The sequence below is a fragment of the Cotesia glomerata genome, linkage group LG5, assembly GCF_020080835.1.
Source record: "Cotesia glomerata isolate CgM1 linkage group LG5, MPM_Cglom_v2.3, whole genome shotgun sequence".
Taxonomy (NCBI): domain Eukaryota; kingdom Metazoa; phylum Arthropoda; class Insecta; order Hymenoptera; family Braconidae; genus Cotesia; species Cotesia glomerata.
The window spans coordinates 22,356,380-22,383,114 of record NC_058162.1 but is presented as its reverse complement, the minus strand read 5'-3'; the positions used below and the strand labels follow the sequence as shown (position 1 = coordinate 22,383,114).

The following is a 26,735-nucleotide window of genomic DNA, read 5'->3' as shown; positions in this document are numbered from 1 at the left end:
AATTACTATGAGAAAAATTTTTATTTCTTCATCTAAATAAAGTTGTCCCAATATAATATAATGTAATATAATATATCCCAATCTCTCTACGAGTTTAGTATAGGACTCATTTATGGATTGTCAACAGCATGTGGTTTGACGTAATCTGGAAACAATATCATTGTTATTGTTTTAGAATTCTATTATAAAGACGTAGTTTGTCGTTATCTTCGAAAGACAGTTTATTACAAATAATTCATAGAAACAAACTCGGCGTGATTTCTGACGACGGAAAAGTCAAGTCGGAATATTACAGTTGTTATTTATCATCACCTTGCTTAACACCAGTTCTATCAGCTGAACCTGTTTACATTAGTTTCAAGTTACACGGGGAAAACAAATAATGATCAATGTTTCGTACAGTACTTAGTAGTGTTTTAGAAAAATGTTCATAGACAATAGAGTGCTGTGTGACACCACCAATTAGTACCATCAATGCGCTACTTAGTAATCATTTTGACCTTGTTTTTTCCAAAACGCTATTGAGTACTGTACTAATAGTAAAAAAAGTGATATTTTTTGTTTCCGTGTAGGAATATTCAAAGATTTTAATCACCAAAAAAAAAAAAAATAAATTTAACAAGGTAGAAATTTTTATTTTTTATGATACTAATTGTTTTTAATGTTGATTTTCAATCAAGAACATCGGGATTTATCAGTTGGGCGTTTTTATTAACATTAAAAAAAAATTTTTTCTCCAATTAAATAATAATAATAATAATAATAATAATAAAATAGGGAATGTCTAAAAGTAAAAATCTTGTTGAAAAACGCAAAAAAAAAAATTTTTTTTGACATACGTCCTTTTGACTTTAAAAAAAAATTTTTTTTAATTTTTGCCAGGATGTGTTAGGCTTTAAAACTCTGGATAAATTTATTTTTGATGATCATTATACATCAATTCAATTTTCTCCGCATCCCCTAGAAGGTGTCCAGGCCAAACAGTGGATTAGCTTATTTTTTTTATAAATTTAGAATTTTTATTGTTACCCCTGACGGATTCGTGTTCACGATAAAATGATTGTGAAACGACGGTGAATGTACCGTGAATTCACAGTGTCGACAAATGATCGTCGAATGACCGTCACTTGACTATCGAACGGCCATCGTTTGACAGTGAACGACGAGTATCATTGTGAAAATTTTTCACTGTTACTTTATGATTTTTATTCTGTATAGTTATCATACTTCACTCTTCGAAAAACCAAATTTTTACTTGACTTCTCCGATTTTTTATCTGAGTAAAAATCGTAGATCATCGATCGATCGTCTGTCATTTAACAGTCATTCGAAAACATATAAATTATCAAAAAACCGGAACTCGGTGGTGGATGCACAGTAGTCTGTAAGTGAAACGAGCGTATAATGTCGGTGTCAGGAACAAGTGTTGTATTTTTTTCATAGTCTTAAATGAAAAACCATAATAATTTTTGTTTATGAAAAATATAATAATATTGTTTTTTTTTTAATCGGGAGATATTTTATTCAACAATTAATTAATTAATAAATTATAATTTATTTTCAACTTAACTTTAAATATTTTCTGTACGTCTAATATTTTCACCGTAATTCCAAAATTCGAATCCATTATTAAAGATTTGAGTTTTTTTTTTTTTTTTTAGAGACGAAAACTTTAATTTCAAAATTACGGAAAAATTGTTTGTTATCAAGAAAAATTATTATGAGATATTTTTTTTTAACAATTAAATTTTTAACAATTTCTTTTTCAGATCTTTTTTTATACAGTTAATAATTTCACCGTAATTTCGAAATCAAGATTTTCGTAATCATCAAAAATTTGAATCATTTATTACGATTATTATTTTGAAGTCATGGAAAAAATATAAATTTATTTAAGCTATTTTTATCTGTACAATGAAAAAAAATGACTTGGTTTTGACACTTTATGAGGTGGCTAATTTAATCGTTTCGAACAGTGTCTCAGATAACCGAACTGGTAAAGTCTCGAGCGCGCAACTAATAGATCCTGTGCTGCACTAGACTCATTCAGGTGCGCACACGACTCAGTCTGGTGTAAACTAATTTTTCTTCCATTTTTTCTTGCACACGACTGAGTCTGGTGCCGAAAACGAACCAGTCGGGTTTCATTTTTTCCGTGTAGTTGATTGGAGAAAAAAATTTTTTTTTATATGCCCTTCTGGTTCTGCAAAACTAAAAGGACGTATATTTTGAGATGCGCCCTTTCGACTTTAGTAATGCGATTTAATTTGTTTAAAATTTTATTTTTTTGTTGAAAAGATGTAACCTTCTTTCAAAAGAAAGTCTTTTAAGGGGCACACCTAGTGTGAAATTTAAAAAAAATCGATTTTTTTTGTTTCATATTTCGATAGGTTATTCCTTTAAAAATAACATACTAAAATTTTTAATCGATATATCAAATAGTTTTTGAGTTACAGCCATTACTAGAGTAGCCGCTCGGCAGTTAGAATAGGATCATTTTATCTTTAAACGCGTTTTTCTCGAAAAACCATTTTTCGAAAATGCTGCAGTGATTACTCGGAGACAAATGATCCGATCACTATGAAATTTTTTTCTGCATGTTCTGTATGTAGTTCTCCATACAATGACCAACCAGTTTTTTGATCTGATCAAAAATCGAATTTTGGCAGGCCAAAAACGACCAAAATTTTGGGTAAAATTCAACTTTTTTTTTTTTAAAACGCCGCCATTTTTGTCAATTTTTTCAGCTGTAAATCATTGTACGGACAATATCTTCTAGTTCAACGAGAATTTTTTTTTTTGTTTCATTCACGGAGAAGGTCGGAATCACTGCAGACGTGGAAGACCTTTTTTTTTTAGCGCCGTCGGAGATCGCATGTAACTCGAAAAATATTTAATTTTTTTTTTCAAAAATTTTACTGTGTATTCTTAAAATATATATAAATATACCCTTAAAATTTTAGAATAATTGATACAGTAGTTTTTTTTTTTAATTCCCAAAAATCGCCTTTTTTTAGCCTGTCTCACTAGGTGTGCCCCTTAATTTGAAAAGAAAAAAAAATTAGGTAGACAACTTGCAAATTTTCATCCTAAATTGTTTTTTTCCAAATTTATAAAACATTTTTTCAACAAGAAATTACTACGAGAAAAATTTTTATTTCTTCAGCTAAGAAATAAAATTGTTTAAAATTTTCAACAAATTAATTTCTTATTAAGGTAAAAGCCCCAATAGATGATCACTCCATGTATTTGTATATCTATATTCACAAATATAGGTATACAAATACATGGAGTGATCATATACTGATACATGATCATCTATTGGGGCTTTGACCTTACATTGCTCATTTTTTTTAAAATAAATTTTTTCTCATTATACCACCTAAAACTGTTAAGTTATACGTCAGAAGATAAAAGATTTTATAAAAATGCAAAGAATGTTTCACTAAAAGTTTAAAAGCGACATCATAAGTAATAAGTAACTAATATAAAACGAATTTTAAACTTTTCTAGAACCTTTTATTTAAAAGAAAGGGACTTAGCTCTCCAACACCTGCTATGTATTTGCCCACGGAGCGCCTACCACCGTTCTTTTTCGAAAGTGCTCTTCTTTCGGAAAATCATGACGGAAATGAATAAACAGTAGAAAGCAAGATATTCTTTAGACTTTGAGAACCTAGAAAAATAGTAAATAAAGAGGGCCTTGAGATATTTTTGTTTATTTTTTAGTTTTAAATATTTTTACTGAGATATTACTCACCGGCTACGCATTACTTGAATTTTCTGACCGCATTCCCTATAGTATATGCTACGGATTTTCCCCCATACCATCTATGTTTTTCAATAGTGTGTAAAATTTAGTCAGAAACTAGTATAGTATTCTTTCTACTATTGCTACAGTTAGATTAACTGTTAGAAAAAAAGTAAATTGTCTTTTAAAAAAAAATATATCATGAAAATTAAATTATTTATTGTTTTATCAATATTTTTAAACAAAAATTATGGCAGCGTTATTGATGAAGATAGATTTGATTCGAATGCATCGGTAAAATTAGAACCCGTGATAATTAATTATCATGACAAATGGTTGGTTAACTTTGTGCGTACTATTGATAATAAGTACGAGAGTTGTCAAGCTATGCCGATAAGACGGCGAGTTTTTATCGCGGATGCAGAGTGTATTAATCGGTGAGTAAATTAAGTTTATTTACTTTGATAAAACAGAGTCTCTTTTTTTTTTGTACTATTTACTTAAAATTTAAAATTATTTTAGTGCTGCAAGTATAGATCATTGGTCAATCACCATATACTTCTATCACGGCTCGATGAGATTTTCGAATATGGCTTATGTACAAGACAAAAACATTTTTTACAACGCGAATTTGACAAGTGAATACGATCCGGACATGCGTAAAATTGCTGTATTGTTTGCTGATCAACCGGTACTTGCAGACGATAGAAGAACTTTGATAAGAGGTATTGCTCAAATGGCTTACGAAGAAGTTTTAAGTTATAATGAAGATAACCAAATTAAGAAACTACCTAAGGCCATTGCAGACACAAATTATGAAAAGTGTTTTATGTCCATATTCAAAAGCTCAAATATAACTGTTCCGTGTTATGGTTTAAACGCTACTTTTACGTCGTGTATGTACAAAATGACAGTAAGTGTGATTAATTTTTATTAATACTGAAGAAAGCATATTTAATACTAAAGTTAGCCGACATTTTTAATTTTTTTTAATTTACTAAATTAGTACTAAAAATTATTTTTAAGAAATTGCACTTATAGATTTTCAAGTTTTTTACAAATGAAAATTTTTTTTCATTTTTTTGTAATAATTTTTTCAATAAAAAAAAATTCTAAAAATTCTAAAAAGGAAGCTGACAACTGTTAATTTTTTTTTATTTTATAATAAATCAATTACATTAAAAAATATGATTCTAAAAATTTCCATTAATAATTTTTTATAATTTTCATATTTGGAATTTTTTATTAAATTTTTTTCGAAATAATTTCATTGCTATAAAATTCTAAAAAAATTTCTAATGCCTGCCAACTTCCGTGTCTTATTTTTTATCGATACTAATAAACAAAGTAGTACATACCTTATTTTATTTTTTTTTCTGTTTGTAGGATTACACTATTTCTCAATATGACAACCTGTTGAACTATCTATTCTGTCACATAAAAAGTAGCAAAGAAAAAGTGGTACTCGTTGGAGTTTTATCTGAATCAAAGAAACCGAAAATCAATTTTCATGATCGATTACTCTCTTTAGAGTTCGAAAATATCGATGATCTTGATATAATTATCCGAAAAAAATTACGCCAGTGGTCCGAAAAAAATCCTTATCAACCTACTTATCCACTTTACTAAATGGAAATTATGAATCGGCGAACCATTCGGAAAAATCACTGGCAGTACTTTCTTGCTTCTCAGGAAACTTCAAAGTTTTTAACGTTCAAATGACTTTTTACCTGTAAATGTAAGAGTTCATTTATTTATGAGCATAATTAAATTAAAATCACCGACAAAAAAATAGTCACTTTAACCAATCTTTGTTTTTAATAGTGAGCGCATTATTTTGGTCCTCAGTGATTTCCAGTCAAATATTTTGAATCACTTAGAAGTGAAGTGAAGAATAAATTAAAGACAATTTTATTAATAAATTAAAATTAATGTAATTATTGGACCTAATTGTGATTTCGTATATCCATGATACTTCTTTGTAAGATTTGATTAAATTGTTGCTATTTATAATTTTTTCATAAAGACGGAGTTGGTCGTTGTCTTCAAAGAACAATTTATTTGTAAGTAATTCACAGAGAAAAACTCGGCAAATTTTTGAAGACATGAAAGTCAAGTCGGAATATTACAGTCTTTATTCAATTAAATACCTCTACCTGGTTAACTAGGAGTTGCACTAGCTGGTCCTGTCAGTTTTAAGTTGAGAAAATTGATGAGAGATCCTAATGACCACAAGACCAAACATAAATCCAACAAGGTAGATATTTTTATTATTTATAATACTAATATTTATTTTTGAAAAGGTTGATTTTTGATCAAGAATGTCAAGAGTAATTATTTAGACATTTTTCTTGATATAAGCACACGAATTACTGGGCCCCGGTTAAAAAAAAAAAATTAGAAAAACGGTTGATCCTGAAGGCCATCCCTGCAACTTCGATTTTTTGAATTATTTTTTGAATTTTTAAACCGCAATAACTTTTGAATGAATAAACCGATTTCCACGCAGTTGGCAGCATTCGACGCAGTTTTTCAAGCCTCACAAAGAATTTTAAATTTTGAATTGATCGCGCTAGGAATTTCGGAGTTATTCCGAAAAAACACTTTTTTCGGTTTTCTTTCGTTCACGATATCTCTCGAACGAATCAACCGATTTTGACCGGACTGATGGCGATCGACGTGGTTTTTTGAGGTTAAGAGCTGATTAGTTTTTGGAATTGAACCATCGAGCCGTTTAAAAGTTATTCCAAAAAAACCACATTTGAAAAAAATTTTTTTTTTCAGTTTTTTGAAGATTTCTCAAAATATATTGATCTGAATCGGTCCAAATAGTTTTTAAAATCTAAGTTTGGTCAAGCCCTTTCGAATGGCACCAACCGCGATAAAATCGGTCACGCCGTTCAAAAGTTATAAGCGGTTCACATACTTTTACACACACACACACACACACACACACACACACACACACACACACCGTGACAACCTCGCGGGAAGAGTCAGGGAAGCTTCCTGTGATCTTCAAACGTCGAGATCTGATGAAAACTCGATTTTTGCAAAACGGAGTGAAAACAATAACTTCCCGATTTTTGAAAATCTTCGATTTTCTTAGCGGGAAGTTAAAAAAAAAAAAATTAAAAAGAATTGGAATTAATAAAATTTAAATTTTCTTCCATACTTCTGAATATTTTCAATTGTTTTGAATTTCTTCTTTTATGAAAATTTAATAGTGTGAATCGTTTTGAATTCTTTTTTCTTACGAGAGGGAAGAAATGATTAATTCTTTTAGCAATTGATTGATACTATCAAAATAAAAGTTTTGATAGTGAATCATTGTTATAGTTTTTCAAGTTAAATTACAATTAAATACACAAATCTAAATATGGTGATAAGCAGTGACGGATGTATTGAAAAACCTTAAACTCAACAAAATTTTTAGCTTGTAACGGTCAAGTCCACTGAGTGGCGCTTTTAATCTGAATTTAACATACTGATAATTTCATTTACGTTACAGAGTTAAAATAAAAACAAAGATAAGAAGAAATAAAAACAATTTTAAAGAATGATTTGTAGAAAGAAGAAACTTTGTCATCTGACAGCTCGAGTCCTAGTCCTGAGCCTACAAATAAAACGAAGTTTATTTATCCGAACTTTTCTTACTAATGACAATAAACTACTGATACAGATTTGACTGTAAATAGATTTTTACATCTATAGAATATGTTAGGCTTAAATAAATAACTTTTTTTAAAGTATTTCTGTTAAATGTTTTGTTTACGATATAATCATTCAGTTCATGAGATTCTTATGTGATAAAACGTCACTGGCAATTAAAAAATGTTTATGGTTCTGAAATTCTCCTATATCATCAATGTTTTTTAATAGTCTGTAAATTTTAGTGAGATACTAGTAGGTACAGTATTCTTCAGACCATCAGAATAGTCAGATCAGTTGCCAGAAAAATAGTAAAATATTTTATTAAAATAGAGAAATTATGGCCAGTAAATTACTTATTATTTTATCAATATTTTTGAGCCAAAGCTGTGGCAATCTTATCACGATAGACAAATTCGGTTTAAAATCATTCCTGGGAAGAAAATCTGTGATAACTGATATTAATGATAAATGGTTGGTTAATTTTGTGCGTACTATTGATAATAAGTGCGAGAGTTGTCAAGCTATGCCTATAAGACGGCGAGTTTTTATCGCGGATGCAGAGTGTATTAATCGGTGAGTAAATTAAGTTTATTTACTTTGATAAAACAGGGTCTCTTTTTTTTTTGTACTATTTACTTAAAATTTAAAATTATTTCAGTGCTGCAAATATAGATCATTGGTTAATCACCATATACTTCTATCACGGCTCGATGAGATTTTCGAATATGGCTTATGTACAAGACAAAAACCGGTACTTGCAGACGATAGAAGAACTTTGATAAGAGGTATTGCTCAAATGGCTTACGAAGAAGTTTTAGGTTATAATGAAGCAAACCAAACAAAGAAGCTATCTCAGAACATCACAGACACGAATTATGCAAAGTGTTTTATGGCCACATTTAAAGGCAAAAGAATAGGTGTTCCGTGTTATACTTTAAATGATACCTCAACGTCGTGTATGTACTCTTTAACGGCAAGTGTAATAAAATTTTATCTATATTGATAAACAAAGTAATAAATATCTTATTTTATTTTATGCTATTTGTAGGATTACACTTTTTCTCAGTATAACAATCTGTTGAACTATTTGATTTGTCACACAAAGAGAAGCAAAGAAAAAGTCGTACTTGGAGTTTTATCCGGATCAAATAAACCAAGTATCAGTTTGCATGACCAAGTAGTCCCTTTAGAGTTTGAAAATATTGACGACCTTGACACAAATATTCGAAGAAAATTACACCAGTGGTTTGATGACAATCCTTATCGTCGTATTTATCCACTTTATTAAATGGACATTAGAAATCGGCGTCCCATCCGGAAAAATCATTGGCAGTATTTTCTCGCTCCACGGGAAACTTCTCAAAGTTTTTAATGTCCAAATGACTTAATATCTGTTAATATAAACGTTTATTTATTTATTATCACAATTAAATTGAAATCACTGGCAAATAATTGTAAATTAAACCAACCTTTGTTTCTAATGGCGAGCGCATTATTCTGGTCCTCAGTGATTTCCAATCAAACATTTTGAACCACCTAGAAGTAAAGTGAAGAATAAATTAAAGACAAGTTTATTAATAAATTAAAATTAATTTAATATTTAATTTTTGGACCTACTTGTGATTTCGTATATCCATAATCCCATTTCGTAAGTATCCTAATCTCTCCACCGGCTTAGAACTCAATAATTTAGTGATTAAATCTGCAGCGTGCGGTTTTACGAAATCTGGAAACTTAATATCTTTATTATTGCTCTTTATAATTTTATTATAAAGTTGCAGTTTGTCGTTGTCTTCAAAGGGCACTCTTTTTGTAAGTAATTCATAGAGAAGAATCCCCAGGGACCAAAAGTCTACAGCTCTAAAAATATCTCAAAATTTTAATTTACAAATTATTTTCATCAGATGAAGAATAAGTTTAATTTCTTACCTGTCGTGGCCTTCTATCAAAATCAACTCTGGAGCCATGTATTCAGATGTCCCAACAAACGACCACGTTTTGTAAGGACCTGTCCTTTTACTCGTACCAAAATCAGACTGAAATGAAATTTTAGCTAATAATGTAAGTGTTTATTAGTCATGAAGCTATCACCAAAAAATAAGCTAACCAACCAATTTAGCATATCCATAATTGTCTAGTAAGATATTATCAGGCTTCAAATCTCTGGAAATTATGTCCAGCGAGTGCAAGTGATCTAAAGCTTCAATAATGCATCCTGTTACAAATCTTGCCGTCGTATTGTTGAACTTTCCATTTCTATAAAGCATCGTGCGAAGATCACCGCCCAGACATACTTCCATTAATAAGTAAACATATTTGGGATCTTTGAAAGTTTGATATAACCTTCAACACAACAATATCTTAGATAACAATATAATAGTATATATAATAAAAGTTTATTTAGCTCTAAAGCTTTTTACAACTTTCTTTAATTAAATACAATTTAGCTTATCGAAATGCCCAAAATTCTCGAGGATATATTTTTTAAGATATATGTTAAATATCTGTATTCGATCTTCAATTCTAATTTCATGTGGAAATTTTTTGTACCAATTTTCTCCTCTATAAACAATTGATTTCTCCGCACTTTAAGTTCTGGTTTTTGCTATTTTAATATTTCTTTCACAGCTTATAAATAAATCTATAAACTCACATTAAGATGATCCTCTCCACATTCCTTTCTCAATCCTTTCCTACCAATATCCTGTTACGTGAATGTGGAACGCTTCACGTAATAATTACCGTAACTCCTATTCTTTCCCGCTTCACAGCATTATTTATATTTGTAAAAATGCTTGCCGTAAGATGGACGGTGTGGCTTAATGTATATAGAATAAGCGAAAGGAAATTTAGTATAGACCGGATAGCTCAAATGGTAGAGTAGCCGACATGTCTTCGGAAGGTTCTGGGTTCGAATCCCAGTCCGAGCTATCTAATAATTTTTTCTCGCATATTCTATAAACTCACATTAAGATGATCCTCTCCACATTCCTTTCTCAATCCTTTCCTACCAATATCCTGTTACGTGAATGTGGAACGCTTCACGTAATAATTACCGTAACTCCTATTCTTTCCCGCTTCACAGCATTACTTATATTTGTAATATATGTAATATAAGCTACTTAAATCTATATAAATTAGACCATATAAAATAGAAAAATTAGATTCTTAAGAGAAGATGTTTGTCTTGTTGCGCAGTGTGGTCTATTGAATTCAAATTCCTCAATTAGATACTACGGTAGTAGATTATTGATCATTTTGTGTATGAATAAATAAGAATTAAAAACTACTTTTTGCCCAACCGATAACCGTCCTAGACGGTATCTAACATAGATTCTAATTTTGTGTATCTATTAACATCAATTTAACGCGCATCCCACGATTTTGTAATTTTTGTAGTTTGTTTAATATATAATCATCATAGTTAAGCATAATTGTGTTGCAATATTCAAAGTGCAGGAGCACATTGTTTTATAGATTTGACATTTTACATAACTGGTTACATTATTATTTAATCTACTTATAAAATTAATTTTATTGAGAATTCTGCTATTAACATTTTCCGCATTTTTTTATAATTTAAATTATCATCTATTACAACGCCCAGATACTTTGTTTTAGTTAAATATTTTATGAGATCATTAATCATCAATTTGCACTTGTTTCTGATATTTTTAACACGTTGATCATGTATTAGGGGCCATTCATTAATTACGTAAGGGTATTGAGGGGGGGGGGGTGAAATTAATTCTTACACAATATTTTGTGAATCAAAATTCAATTTTAAAAATCTAATTCCATTTTGGATTCCAAATAGTTTTCATAATTTTAAAGTGTACAGTCGAATTTTTATTTTATTTAAATAATTTTTATTGCTATTGAAAAAAAAAAAATAACTTATTAAAATTCCATATGTTTTTATTGTTATCCATGTTTGGTTCTATAGAAAAAATTATAGTATATTTTTCCGTGCATTATCGTATTTTTATTATTTGAAAAATAAAAAACATTTCTTGTTAAAAAATATTATTACTTGTTAAGGAATAAAAATTATGGATCCACGTTGACCTATAAGTTTTCGTGAAACTGATCCTTTCCTAACATAACAGTTTATTATTTAAAAGATCAAGATAAAATCTTACATAAGAAAAGGGAAGGGGGGGGGTCAAAAGTCACCAAAATTGTCCTTACGTAATTAATGAATGGCCCCTCATCACAAACACTGTTTTTTTAATGTTAATTTTAAGTTGATTCTTATTAATCCAGTCACATAATTTTTTTAAACAATCGCTCAATATTTTTTCAATAATATCTAGATAAAACCATAATAAATTCATAAATCAATTTTGTTTATCGCGAAATTCAAATCTGTTTAGAATTACTTCAAAAACTTATCATAATAAATTAGCTATTGCTGAAAAGTATATGAAACATTGAAAAGGCACAAATTCTGGTCAAAACTTTTCCAATGATATTAAATTTAATTAAAAAAACTAATTATAATTACATAAACTACGGTTCTTACTTGCATATAAATGGAGAATCACAAGCTTGCATTACAAATTTCTCATTCAAAATATATTTTTGGTAATTAAGCTTGCTGACCAGAGCCTTAGAAATTTTCTTCAACACAAAGCTCTTGTCCGGGATGGATTTGCTAGTAACTAACAGCACCAGCCCAAAACTTCCTCTACCAATTCCAGCATTGACGTCCAAATCTGTTAACTGTAAATCTGGATACTCTGGTTTCCATTTAATCTTCAGAGATTTTTTACGTTCTTCATACTCAGCAGTCCAATCTCGCTTCGTTATCGATTCCAAATCTCCAAGATAATTTAAAAAAGTCTTCCTATCAATAATCAAACACTCAACACCCGGACTTGCAGCGACAAAACTTGCAACACTAGGTTTTCTGACATTATTTTCATTAGCATAGAGTGATTTCTCTCCAAAGTACTCTCCTTTGTACAACTCGGAAATTACTATTTCTTGACCGTCACTCAGCTTCATTACTTTCACATGTCCGCAGTTTATGATAAAAAATTTGTCACCAGTCTCTCCTTCATCCACGATATATGTTCCAGCGGGGAAAAATTTAACGTACATCAAATCTGAAATTTTTCTTAAAACATGGTTAGAGAGATCACGAAGAAATGAAATTTTTCGGAGCATTTCAATGTTGTCTTCAGTTATTCGCTCAACATCATCTTTCATGGAGGCTTGATATGATTTTCTGTCCAATACCCAAACTTTTCCTCCTTTTTTTACTGTAAGTAATTCAATAATTAATTTTTTATATTACATAATACATAAATAAATGTTCTTATTAATGATTAATAATTTTTTTCAATTGTTTACTATAGATAGTGTTCATAATTGTTGGTTATGTGAATCAACCAATCATAAGAAAGTAGAGAGAGTCAGATTCAAATTAACCAATCATAAGACAGAGTATTCTAAATACAACAACAGTAATCTAACCTTCAAAATAACAATGTTTAAAGAAGAAATTTCTAGAAGTAATGATTAATAAATTAATTAATATGATACTGAAATTATCTGTCAGCTGTCAATTTAAAAAATTTTTATAACAAATCAATTAAAATAATAAAAATACTTTTAAAAATTTCCACTAATAATTTTTTTCTAATTTCCACATGTGGAAATTTTTAGTAAATTTTTTTTTATAATAATTTCATTGCTATAAAATTGTAAAAAAATTTCTAATGTCTGTCAACTTCAGTATCATTAATTAATTAATGTCACACTAAAAATAGCTTATGTAATAAGAGAAAAAATTTCTTTTGAAAAAAATGAGCAATGTTGTAATAAGAAATTAATTTGTTAAAAATTTTATTTCTCAGCTGAAGAAATCAAAATTTTTCTCATAGTAATTTTCTTTTTGAAAAATAGTTTTCAAGATTTAGAAAAAAAAAAAAATTTAGATAAAAATTTACAAGTTGTCTATCTAAAATTTTTTTTTTTCCAAGTTAAAACATTTTTTTTTCAAAAAAAAAGTCACAGTGTAAAAACTTTAAACAAATTAATTTTTTGTATTAAAATTTACCATCAATAGAAGCAAATCTTTTAGCTTTGTACAGTAAAGCAAGTTCTCCAAACACAACACCGGGCCCAAAAGTCCCTTGATATTTATTTCCCTTGTAAATATCAAAAACACCTTCCTCAGATACATAAAGATGATATCCATCATCTCCTTCATTAATCAGCCGGGTGTTTGGCGGAATGTCCTGCGGATACATTGCACTGATGAGTGTATCCACTTGCATATCATTAAAATTGCTCAAAAACTCGTTGCTCTTGATCGCGCTTCTCAATCTTGACTTTGTTCTAAAAAAAAAAAATATAACAAATAATAAAAAATTGATGATTAATTACTAATAAAATATAGTATATTACACATCTAGGGCAGTAAAATAAGAAATGTCTCAGATCACATGTAATTGTTGTCCGAGGCGAAGCCGAGGTCAATAAACATGTGATCTGAGGCTTTCTTATTTACTGCCCGTGGTGTGTATACTATTTTTCTCCTCGACGGAGGCGGAAAGCGGCATTTTCGTTTGGCGCAGCGGGAGGAAAATTGACGCTTTCCGCCCGGAGGTGAGAAAAATAATGTAAGATGGTGTAAAAAAATAATTACTCAGTGTTTTTTTGGTAAATAATAGGAGTCGAGCTTGAAATTCTAACTTGTTCACCGAAAATATCGTCTCTACGAACATTAGACAATCTTCTGTAAATCTGTTGCTCATTATTATCATTCTTATTGTTCGCAGCTTTAGAATTTTTGTTAGTAAGATCAAAATTCCACTTTGATTGACACAGTGACGAGCGACAACACAAAAACTTCATCGTCAGTTCATCACATAAGTACAATAAATATTTAATTACAAGTAATAAAATTTTAAAAAGCTTATATTGTATCAAAGAGATAATAGTGTACGTGGAACATATAACATATCAACTGACTACAATCCAGCTAATAGTTTATATTTCCTCTACGATCTGTTATCAGATAAGACAACAAGGTTGCGGATATCGACGATTAAATAAGGGACAGAATTTTTTATTTTGTTAGATATTATTGCTCTAATTAATTATATTAAATACAAAGATTAATTCGCTTTCTCAAAAATATTTACAATTTTTTTTAAAATAATTATTTTTATTTTTTCTAACAAAAAAATCATAAACTTCATTTATATTTTTATTATCATGTTAATTTTAAAGTAAATCTTATTAAATACGTAACGATTTCACGAAATGTTAAATATCTTATCCGTATTTTACAACTTAGCTGTGTACAAAACTCTTATCTCAAATTTACTTGGATTTAATTACACATCGTAATTTAATTTACAATTAAAAATTATAATAACCAAAAAATAACATTTGCATCTTATCAGGGGCTAATTAAAATTTATTAAAAGTCCATGTCCCAGCCGGAAAATTCATCGGGTGGAATTTCACGGTCTGGAGGATATCTTTCGAAATTTCTTGTGTCTGTTTGGCTTTGAATCTAAAATTAATTTCATTAGATAGGTTGATTCATAATTAAATAATTTATTAAGGGGGTATTCTGGTCTAGAAGCATGAAATTTCAGGTAATTTTTGAAGTGCCGTAAGAAAAAGGCAATCAATACTTTTACTGTACATTTTTTATGTTATTTATTAACATTATAAGAATACAGAAAAAAATAGAAAAGGTTGAAAATTCAAAAAATTAGCAGCTGATGAAGTGGGGGGATCTCAAGAAATTAGCACGGGACTATACCCACGATTCCAATCCTCCTACACAGAAAGAAAAATTTCTTGACTGGAGAACAAAATTCTTGGCTCAAGAAAATTTTCGGGTGCCTGAAGAAAGACCGAAGTTGTGTTGGCCGAAGTAAAAATTTTTTTTAAAATTCTATTCTTAGTGGAAGTTATTTTTTCTTAATTAAAATTATCATAAATACTTGATACAATAAATTTTTATATTTGATCAAGATTTTTAGATATTTTAGGGAAGCGGCGCCACTTACTTCAGCTGAGAAAAAAATTTTCTCACCTTGAGAAAATTTTTCTCTTGAATATTTGATACCCATTTTATATTATTTTAGCGTGTAATTATACATATTGAATGAAAAAAAATGATTTAATATTATTTGATCTTCCCATTTGACATGTTAATCAATAAAAAAAATTAATGAAAATTTACTTCTATCAAGAACTAAATTTTTTGGAGCAAGAGACTGAATATTCTCAAAACAACAAGATTTTCTTGACTTAAATAAATTTTCTTGGATCAAGATACGTATTTCTTAATGCAAGAGAATTAATTTTGTTGAAATAAGTGAAATTTCTTGTGTCAAAAAAAATTTTTTTTTTCACTCAAGAAAATAATCAGGAAGAAAAATATTTTCTTGGCTCAATTGAACCTTTTTTTCTGTGTAGCAATCGGAAACCAAAAAATAAAAAAGTATTAATCTACAGTAATGTCGCTATGGTTGGAACTACGGTCATCCCCAAATTTTAATTTTTACTATTTTTAAAAAATTCGAAAAAGTAAAAAAAAGTGGTAAAAAAATTTTTTTTTTTCAGGCAGTCACCATTTTGTGAAAAAATTTTTTTTCAATTTTTCTGTAGTTCCAACTATAGCGACATTACTCTAGATTAATAATCTTTTTTATTTTTTGGTTTCCGATTGCTAGGAGGGTTGGATTCGTGGGTATAGTCACGTGCCAATTTTTTGAAACCCCCTCCCCCCCCCCACTTTACCAGCTGCTAATTTTTTGAATTTTAAACTTTTTTTATTTTTTTCTGTATTCTTATAATGTTAATAAATACCTTATAAAAAAATGTATAGTAAAAACATTGATTGTCTTTTTTTACGGCACTTCAAAAATTACCTGAAATTTCATGCTTCTAGACCAGAATACACCCCCTTAATACTTACCGTAGGGACGATTGGCGCTGGCAAAGCGAGCCGCTGCAATGCTGGCCAATTGAAATTAGCGAACCACTTATGATCACGGATATCTTGGATCCCATTTCTCAAATATCCGAGTCGCTCAGAAGGGCTCAGTCTCAATAATTTTCTTATAAGATGATTTGCGTTTTTGTTTACAATTGCTGGAATTCCGACAACTTCGATGCCTTTTAGAATTTTATTGTACGTCGTCATGTGATCTGACCCGCGGAACGGGGGTTTGCCGACCAGTAATTCGTGGGTCAGAATTCCAAGGGCCCAATAGTCTACGGCTCTGAAAAGAATCATTTCTTCAATAAAAATAATAAGAAAAATTTTAATTAATAAAAAGTTATTTCACATAAAATCGATAAAAATTGTATAATTTATATTTATAAACAAAAATATCAAATCCTAAAAATTACTTAGTATCAATATAAATATTTTGAATGATTTAATCACAATCATTGGTATATATTGTACCTCGTTGAGATTATTGATAATTCTATAATAAATAAATAAGCTATTAAAATCCACACTTAAAATCCGTCAATCAGTCGAGAGATAGCTTTACAAAAGATAATATTTTTTTTTAATTTGCAGTGATATTAATCTACACATCAATTTAAATGCGTGTACCACTTATGTAATCTGTAAAATTTTTAATATTTATAAAGAAAAAAAAAATTTCATATTTATCAAATTTTAGGTCTTAATTATATAAAATTATAAATTAAATGCACGGGAAAAAATTAATTTGAATCCAAAGAAATTTGTTGAAGAATTTCGTCTTCATTTGAGGAGAAAAATTTTTGGTAATTATTTACAATTGGGGTCAATCTCATTTTCGGCCATAACTAGGTGAAAAATTAGCATTTTCAAATTTTTATTTGATTCTGCTTGTTTTTACGATAAAGAATGTCGTGAAAGGAAAAAATAAAAATTTCGATAGCTTTTTTGCATTTAAAAGTTGGAAAAAATTTTGGCTCTCATGTTTATGAATAAAATTTCTATTTTATCTTTTTTTGATGTTTTTGATATATATTTTTTTTAAAGTATGTAAAAAAACAAAAAATTAAAAAAAAAAAGATGAATACCACAATTTTCTAAAAAATTTATAAATTTTGAAAATTTGTTAAAATTGTGATAGTCAACTTTTTTTTTTAATTTCGTTCAACAAAATGAAAATTAAAATGGTTGACCGCACTTGTAAATATTTACCAAAAAAATTTTTATTTCTTCAGCTAAGAAATAAAATCGTCCAAAATTTTCAACAAATTAATTTCTCATTATAATATTGTTCATTTCTTTCAAAATAAATTTTTTCTCTCATTGCTAGGACACGGAACAATTTGATTAAAAAAAAAAAAAAAAATTAACATGAGCTAGCATGGGTTGACCCGACTCGTAAATAATTACCAAATTCTTAAACTAAAAAATTTAACTTCATCAAATAATTTTTTTAAATATTATTTGATTTTTTTTAATTGATTTAATATTCTAAAATAATTTTCTTGGTTCAAGAATTTTTCTCTTAATTCAATAAAAATTTTTTTTTTTTCAGTGTATATAATTATAATTAGCAAAATAAAAAATCCTAACCTATCATGGCCTTTGTTGAGTATAATTTCGGGTGCAACGTACTCAGGAGTGCCAGCGAACGTCCAAGTCTTATCGGGGCCTATTTTTTTACTGAACCCAAAGTCAACAAGCTTGAGATATCCTCTACTGTCGAGCATCAAATTTTCAGGTTTCAGATCGCGATAAACAATGTTGAGCGAGTGAAGATGATCGAGTGCCTCGACAACGCACCCGACCATAAATTGGGCCGTCGTGTCGTCAAAGTAACGTCTCCGTTGGAGCGTAGTCCAGACGTCACCTCCCAGACACACTTCCATCAAGAAGTAGACGTACTTTAAGTCTTTGTATGTTTGGAATAACCTAAAGAGTAATTATTATAAATTACAATAATGATTGTAACACTTGACATTTAAATTTTAGAACAAAGATAAAAGTATTTTATATATATCACCGATAAAAGAGATTAAAAAAAAGAAGATAACATACTTGCAGATAAACGGGGAATCACAGGCCTGCATTATACACTTTTCATTAAGTACGTGTTCCTGCTGCTGTTGGTCTACCATAGTCTTCTTTTTCAATTTCTTCAGCGCGAAACTCTTGTTTTGGTCAGCTCTGAGGGTTACCAGCTCAACGCGGCCAAACCCGCCAACTCCTAGAGTTCCTCGGCTCTCTAAGTCATACAACGTAACTTCCGAGTACTCATTAGTCCACAATTTTGGTGTCAACGAACGCTTCTGCTTCTCGTACTCCGCTAGCCAGTCTTTATTTCGTATCTCGTCCAAGCCGCCAAGGTAGTTCAAGAACGAGCTAAAAAATTACTCGATCAGAAACACAAATAAAAAAATTTGATTGGAAAATAATACTCACGTTCCATCAAGAGTCAAGCACTCAACTCCAGGAGCCAGAGCAATGGCATTAGCTTGTCTTCGGTTGTCTTCTTTGTCATACAAAGCTTTCTCCCCGAAATACTGGCCCTTTCCCAGTACTACCAACTCTTCTTCACCACCGTACTCGGTGTCTTGAGTTATCCTTACGTTGCCGCCGCTTATTATGAAAAATTTATCACCTTTCTCGCCTTGCTTGACGATCTTCGCGCCCGCGGGGAAGAATTCTACACGTATTAGATCAGATATCTTCGCGAACACGTGTTCCTTTGGCTCGGGGAGTTTTTGTAGAACAGATACTTTGCGTAAAATTCTCAAATTTCCTTCCAAGCGATCTTGGGCGCTTCTCATCATCACTGTTAGAAATACTGATCGGTCCAAAACCCAGACTTTGCCTCCTTTTTTTACTGTAAGATAATAAATAATTAAAATTTTAAAGACATAATTGACTTGCGTAAGTTATTACGTGAAATAATTCAAAATATATATTTAATGATGACTTTTGTTAAATTGCACTGTATTTTCTTAACTATTGACCTTTTTAAAGATATAAGCTCATCCCGATATTACAATTATCAAGAGCTTTCATTTGAGTACCCACATGATTTTTTTTTTATATATTTTATATATATATGATATTTATTAAATATATAAAATATATGAAAAATTGATGTGGGAACTCAAATGAAATATCTCGGTGAGTATAATGGTGGAGTGAGCTTATATCTTTAAAAATGTCAGTAGTTGACAAGATACAAGGTCATTTCTCAATTATTGATAATTTTAAAGATGTAAGCTCATCCCGATATTACAATTTTCAAGAGCTTTCATTTGAGTACCCACATGATTTTTTTTTTTATATATTTCATATATTTTAATCTATGTTAATCAATGCTAACTAATAATAATAACTAATAGCAATTACTGACAATTTAAGCTAATCATTTTTGCATATAGTCTTTTTGTTGTTTGCTTACCATTTTACTTATGTATTATTATTATTATTATTATTTTTATTAATATTATTATTATTATTATTATTATTATATAATGTACTCATTATAAATGTATTTGATTGTATGGCCCTTAGGGAGCACTTGCTCTAGGGTCAAAATTATTAAATAAATAAATAAAATATTTTATATATATGAATTTTATGAAATATATAAAATATATGAAAAATTGATGTGGGCACTCAAATAAAAGGTCTCAATGAGTGTAATGTCGGAGTGAGCTTATATCTTTAAAAATGTCAATAGTTCACAAGATACAAGGTCATTTCTTAATTATGTATCTAGAGACAGAGCATTTTCAAATGCAGCCTAAATACTTATCATAATAAATTGACTATCGGTGAGAATGATATGAAATCTTGAAAAGACGCAAATTCAAATCAAGACCTTTGCAATGACACTAAATTTCACTAAAAAAAACCGATTTTATCATATGACTATCCTGAAGACAAAATTTTTTTTATTCTCTAAATAATATATATAATTAAAATTACCACTAATAGACCGGAGTCGTTTTGTATTGTATAACAAGGCAAGTTCGCCAAAAGCAACTCCAGGACCAAAACTGCTTTGAAATTTACTGCCCTCGTAAATGTCAAACTCTCCGTCAGCCGAGACATAAAGATGAGAACCTTGAAATAAAAAATAACTATTATATTTTAAAAGACATAAAATCTATATATTTATTTATTTTCAGACCTCATTATAATTATAACCTTACCTATATCACCTTCGTGAATAACAAGTGTACTTGGTGGAATATTTTTCGGATACATAGCAGACACCAAGGCTTCAACTTGCGCCTCTTCCAGATTTCCCAGGAACTCATTTTCGAGGATCGCCCGCTTTATTTGTTTTCTTGACCTGCAATAAATAAATTAACATATGGTACTCATGATTTATGACATTCAAAATAAAAATATTATTCTAACCTTGGATCTTTCTCGTAAATAGGCGTTGGAGCGGATGGCGGAGTCGGGGTACGTCCTATAACACCTCCTCGAGGAATTTTAGTTTGTACCGATAAATTTGATTCCGCGGTGCTTGAACGCACCAGGTTAACCATTTCGAACCCTCGGGCCTCAATGTTGAGATGAGCTGATCCATTTGAAGTCGGGTTTGCATAGTGACTTATTATTTCTGTGCTGTCAAGATCTGCAGCGCGTTTGTAACTCATGGGAATCGGTTCTCTGGAGTCTCCATTATTCTATAAACATTAAAATTATTTTAATTTAATGGATTGGTTGGAAATTATTGGAATTGTCCAACAATAAATGAACATAAACTCAATGGATACTTTAAACAATATATCTTCTTTATATATTCTTCTTCATGGTTAACCATTTAAAACAAGTTAACATATATAAATAATATGAACTTAAATCTTTATGATTTAAAAAATTTTTTTTGAGCTAACATGTTATTTTAATTATGATTCTAAAGTTAGCTAACAACTGTGCATTTTTTTAATTTTTATAAAAAATCATTTACAATAAATAAAAATACTTTTAAAAATTTCCACTAATAATTTTTCTCAATGACATTAAAGTTAACAATCACTTAACAATTTTTTAATTTTATTTATCAAAAAAATTTGTTCCAAAAAATTACTTTTAAAAAATTATATTTTTTATTTTTTTTAATTTCTACATGTCATTTTTTTTCTAATTTTTTTTTTTGCCATAACTTATTTAAATTAGATTACATTAAATTGAGCAGTCATTTGACTATTTTTTAATTTTTTTTAACAAACAAATTTTCTTCAAAAAATTGCATTTTTTATTTTTTTTAATTTCTACATGTCAATTTTTTTTTCTAATTATTTCTGCTCCAATTTATTTGTTAAAAAAATTATTAAAATTATCAAATATCTACTAAATTAATTTTCATTTTTTTTCAATTCTGACGTAGGGAATTTTTTTATTAAATTTTTTTAATAATCACTTCATTGTTATGGAATTATAAAAAAATTTTTTAAATCAGTTATCTTCAGTGCCTTTACTGAAGTAAGATAAGAACTGTAAATTTTCTCAATTCTTATATCAATTTCAATGATAAAAATGCTTTTAAAAATTTCCTTGGCATTTAATATAGCTTTCTCAATTTTTAAATTTTCATTAACAAAAAAATTTTGTCCAAAAAATTATTTTTAAAAAATTGCATTTTTTATTTTTTTTAATTTCTACAAGTCAATTTTTTTTTTCTAATTATTTCTGCTCCAATTTATTTGTTAAAAAAATTATTAAAATTATCAAATATCTACTAAATTAATTTTCATTTTTTTTCAATTCTGACGTAGGGAATTTTTTTATTAAATTTTTTTAATAATCACTTCATTGTTATGGAATTATAAAAAAATTTTTTAAATCAGTTATCTTCAGTGCCTTTACTGAAGTAAGATAAGAACTGTAAATTTTCTCAATTCTTATATCAATTTCAATAATAAAAATGCTTTTAAAAATTTCCTTGGCATTTAATTTAGCTTTCACAATTTTTAAATTTTCATTAACAAAAAAATTTCTTCCAAAAAATTATTTTTAAAAAATTGCATTTTTTATTTTTTTAAATTTCTACATGTCAATTTTTTTTTTTAATTTTTTTTGCTCTAATTTATTTGTTAAAAAAATTATTAAAATTATCAAATATCTACTAAATTAACTTTCACAAAATTTCTACTTATAATTGTTTTTTTTTAATTTTCTCATGTGAAGAAAATTGTAAGAAAATTTTTAATGTCTGCCAAATTCAATGTTATTACTGAAATTAGCAGATGTTGAATAATTTTTTATTTTTTTTCATTAATTAAATTAGAAGTAAAAAAATATTTTTAAAAAAATTTCTCTGATACTTTTTTTAATTTTCTACACGGAATTTTATTTTTTTAAAATAAATTTTTGAACGAATAAAATTATAAAAATTGTCAGATATCTGCTAACTTCATTTTAATGTATAATTTACAGAAAACCTCAGTTTTAAAATGTGAAAATTAAATTAGCCGACATCTGAAAATTTTTATAATTTTTTTTAATGAATAAATTATTATAAAAGATTAAAATAAAAAATTTCACCCGTATAGAAGATTTGAAAAATTATCCGTGCAATATTTTTTAAGTATTTTTTTACTTGTAATTTAATTAATAAAAAAATCAGAAATCGTTAAACTTTGGATAATTTTAGTATCATTTTTAAAATCCAAAATGACTACGTAGTGACAGAACACCGTTAGCGCATCGCTCTAAACTAAAAATTGCAAAAAAATAAAAAAATATAAAACTTACACTGATAATACTGATACCAGTAACACTAGAAGTATCATCGTGTCCTGGGACGGTGGTAAGGTTGATGCTACCCCTCTGTCCCAGGATAGTAGCTCTCGGAAAGCACGAAAACCTCATCTTGTCCTCCGGTTCCGTGACATTGTTAGAAACTCTTCTTGCTTCTGAAATTACACCAAACATTTTATTTTTTTGAAATATATTTATTTATCGTCAGAAAATACGTATTTTCCATAAAAAAAATAAAAAAAAAAAAAATTTGACGTGAAATTAAAAGAACGGATAAGTGTTTAACGCTCAAACGTATTTTTATAACTATAATCATGTCTTGTCGTTTTTTATCTCACCGCGAAAATCAAACAATAGTTAACCCTTGACGAGAACTCTAATTGCCGTAATAAAAACGCGTGACGCAATGACTCATGTTTTGATATTAAAACCAACTATGAGGAATAAGTAATAACTGTTTACTATTTATTGCTTACTTATTTCTTCTCAACTGTTAACAGTGTTTTTGTGCCTGGAATTCTTTATTGTTCTTAGATATTGATAATTAATAGCCGATACTTTCGCTGTTTTACTCCACTTTGATAAGGTTACGATAAGGGTATTTAATCAGTCGCGTGCCCCGACGGGAGTCAAATACCATTAAAGAAGGTAATGTTATTATTATGAAAGTTAAGTTAGCCGACATCTAAAAATATTTTTAATTTTTTTTTTTTATTGAAAAAATTATTATAAAAAAATAAAAAGAAAATTTCATTTGTAACAAACTTGGAAAATTATAAGTGCAATTTTTAAAAAATGTTTTTTTGTTATAATTTAATAAATGAAAAAAAATTTTAAAATTTAAAACGTCGGCTAACTTTAGTATTATGTTATTATTTGTTTTTTAAAGAAAATTAATCCATCAGATATTTGATAATTTTTAAAATTTTTGTAACAAATAAATTATGGCAAAAAAATGAGAGAATAAAATTGACATGTAGAAATTTTAAAAACAAATTTGTTTGTTAAAAAAAAATAAAAAATTATGAAGTGAATGCTTTAATTTCATTTTTTAATTTTTATTATTTATTATATTAATAATTAAGATGTTATTATATATTTTAGGTTTTATAAATCATTCACAGAAGATAATTCAGGTACGAGGAAATAATTAGCTCATTGTTTTGAATGAAAAAACCCAAAAGTAAGATAAAAATAATATTTCTTCACATCAATTGTTTATTTGACATTATTATTTTAAGTTAATTGTCAATTGATACAAAATATAAACATTTTTTAAAAAATGAATAATTTATTGATTTTTGAAAAATTTTAAATTTTATTGAGGAAAATTCCTTAAAATAATTTTATCAACAAAAAATTAATCATTTCTTCTTTAATTAATAATTTTTTAATATGATAAAATTACAAAATTTTTCATTGTTTTTTGTGCAACAAATTAATCAAAAATAGGTATTTAAATAATTGAAAAAAAATTAATTATTTCTTCTTTAATTAATTGTTTTAAAAAATGATAAAATTACCAAATTTTTGATTGTTTTTTGTGCAACAAATTAATCAAAAATAATTAATTATTAAAAAAAAAATTAATTATTTCTTCTTTAATTAATGATTTTTTCAAATGATAAAATCACAAAAATTTTTAATTTTTTTTTGCAACAAATTAATTAAAAATATTTAAATAATCAAAAAAAAAATTAATCATTTCTTCTTTAATTAATAATTTAAAAAAATGATAAAATTACAAAAATTTTCATTTTTCTTGTGCAACAAATCAATCAAAAATATTTAAACAATTAAAAAAAAATTAATTATTTCTTCTTTAATTAATAATTTTTTAAAATGATAAAATTACAAAAATTTTCATTTTTTTGTTCAACAAATTAATCAAAAATATTTAAATAACTAAAAAAAAATTAATTATTTCTTCTTTAATTAATAATTTAAAAAATGATAAAATTACCAAATTTTTCATTGTTTTTTATGTGCAACAAATTAATTAAAAATATTTAAATAATTAAAAAAAATTTTTTTGTCTGTAAATGAACTATCGGTTAATATCGAGCGTGGAATGCAATCGTTATCATAATGATAATCATCCAGCCGTTTCCGCGGGGTGATTAGATAGATCGGTAAATATTTTCCACGGAGAGTTCAAGGTTTTATAAATGAAATAATTTAGTTGGAATTAATAATAAATGATAAAAAAAGAATATTTTTTTTTATAGTTAAGGAAAAGTCGGTTGTTAACAAGGTTCTGTTTGGTTAATAAATAAATTGATAAAGTAAATGAAGCCAAGGTGATGATTGAAATGATGTTGACTCACTCTTGATAACAGTTTCCACTTTTCCAGACTCTTATTACCTGGGTTGATTATTATTATTGTTGTTACGATTATTGTTATTGCTGTAGTTTATCGTTATGATTATTACGAAGATAACTGTGGATTTAATGAGTGCAGATGTTTTTATTTAACCGACTAGACTAATGGAGGACGGTGAGTGTGATTATACTGACGCCGTTTCGACAAAAGAAACCCAGGAATCTTATCGTGGTATTTTATATTGTGATAAGCAACTGTGAACCAGTGTCAATGGATGCGCGGGTTTTATCTCACTTTAAACAATCATTTTAAACCAACTCCCCAAAAGCAATAACGCAGCCTTTTTTTCGACTGAGTAATTTCAATACTGCGCAGATTGCAGCTACAGGAAGTTATACATTGTTTAACAATTATAGTCGTAAATCTATTTTAATTGCTGTTATTTTTATTTATTATTACCGTAACACAAAAGAATACTTTTGAAACTAATTCCGCGTTCGATGCGCTTACAAATAACTCTGATACACCTGAGTCAAGTTTTTTACGATTACTATTTGGCGCCCAATTTATCAAACACCTGTTTAAATCCACAATATTTTTTTCCTAACTATAAATTTGTTGAAAAAACAATTACTCAAAAAATTAATAATAATTATTATTATTTAAACAATAAATTACTTACATTATAATACATTTGTCTTAAACTTATATAACTAAAACAATAATTATTTGATTGATAACTTTATTTATTGCCAAAAAGTTTGCATTAAACTGAATTTAAATTATTGTCATTTTTTAAACGATTAAGATGTTAAATGTTAGTAATTGTAATTGTCATTTATGCACAAGTGAGTACACTCGAAGAAAGGTGTTATCGGTTCACCGGTTCGCGATGTACTAACGTAAAAAATAAGGATGATCGCGTGGTCACGCATGAGTCCACGAGTTCGCGATAGCGTTTCCACACTTCACTTGCTTTTGTCAATTATTATCGTTTCTCACCTTTTTTTTTTTGTTTATTTTATTTGTATTTATGTGTTTGTGTTTAAACATTACAAAGACTGTTATTATACTCATTTACCTATTGATATTTTAAATGCAAAACGTAGTACATATACACAAATGACATTAATATATTATATTACGCATCTTATTGTTGTTTTTTTTCTTATAGGCAATAAGTCACAAGGAGACTGTTACTGCAAATATTATTAACGTTATTTATAAATAATCTACGTCAATTTTCTTCTTATTATCATTATAAAAATATAAATAT

At 28.0% G+C, this 26,735-nt stretch overlaps 3 protein-coding genes and 1 long non-coding RNA gene across 7 annotated transcripts; 1 reads left to right on the top strand and 3 right to left on the bottom strand.

Annotated features, from left to right (window-relative positions):
* Positions 1–2,436: 2,436 nt before the first annotated feature.
* Positions 2,437–2,882, bottom strand: LOC123265715. Its single transcript, XR_006509640.1, has 2 exons — positions 2,838–2,882; positions 2,437–2,502 (listed from the first exon to the last, which is right to left on the bottom strand). It is a non-coding gene; the product is annotated as an uncharacterized LOC123265715 (long non-coding RNA).
* A 1,070-nt stretch (positions 2,883–3,952) lies between these two features.
* On the top strand, positions 3,953–9,002 carry LOC123265711. Of its 2 annotated transcripts, XM_044729581.1 has the most exons (4): positions 3,953–4,188; positions 4,274–4,476; positions 8,191–8,378; positions 8,454–9,002. In XM_044729581.1, the coding sequence occupies exons 1-4, from the start codon at positions 3,953–3,955 to the stop codon at positions 8,691–8,693; spliced, it is 867 nt and encodes a 288-aa protein (XP_044585516.1). In that variant the 3' UTR covers positions 8,694–9,002. The 2 variants fall into 2 exon arrangements, with proteins under 2 accessions (XP_044585516.1, XP_044585515.1); XM_044729580.1 differs by lacking the exons at positions 8,191–8,378; positions 8,454–9,002 and adding an exon at positions 5,138–6,131 and having other exon boundaries at positions 4,274–4,664.
* On the bottom strand, positions 8,670–14,523 carry LOC123265709 (cGMP-dependent protein kinase, isozyme 1-like). The gene is made up of 8 exons (XM_044729579.1): positions 14,064–14,523; positions 13,473–13,753; positions 11,931–12,672; positions 9,517–9,748; positions 9,335–9,441; positions 9,023–9,265; positions 8,875–8,941; positions 8,670–8,796 (listed from the first exon to the last, which is right to left on the bottom strand). The coding sequence occupies exons 1-8, from the start codon at positions 14,270–14,272 to the stop codon at positions 8,701–8,703; spliced, it is 1,977 nt and encodes a 658-aa protein (XP_044585514.1). The 5' UTR covers positions 14,273–14,523; the 3' UTR covers positions 8,670–8,700.
* Positions 14,524–14,614: 91 nt separating this feature from the next.
* On the bottom strand, positions 14,615–26,722 carry LOC123265708 (cGMP-dependent protein kinase, isozyme 1-like). 3 transcript variants are annotated; one of them, XM_044729576.1, is made up of 10 exons: positions 26,142–26,722; positions 23,130–23,290; positions 20,784–21,058; positions 20,573–20,715; positions 20,346–20,483; positions 18,822–19,245; positions 18,438–18,761; positions 17,973–18,311; positions 16,359–16,665; positions 14,615–14,939 (listed from the first exon to the last, which is right to left on the bottom strand). In XM_044729576.1, the coding sequence occupies exons 2-10, from the start codon at positions 23,244–23,246 to the stop codon at positions 14,844–14,846; spliced, it is 2,163 nt and encodes a 720-aa protein (XP_044585511.1). In that variant the 5' UTR covers positions 23,247–23,290; positions 26,142–26,722; the 3' UTR covers positions 14,615–14,843. The 3 variants fall into 3 exon arrangements, with proteins under 3 accessions (XP_044585511.1, XP_044585512.1, XP_044585513.1); XM_044729577.1 differs by lacking the exon at positions 26,142–26,722 and adding an exon at positions 25,463–25,934; XM_044729578.1 differs by lacking the exon at positions 26,142–26,722 and adding an exon at positions 23,474–23,567.
* Between the last annotated feature and the right edge of the window lie 13 nt (positions 26,723–26,735).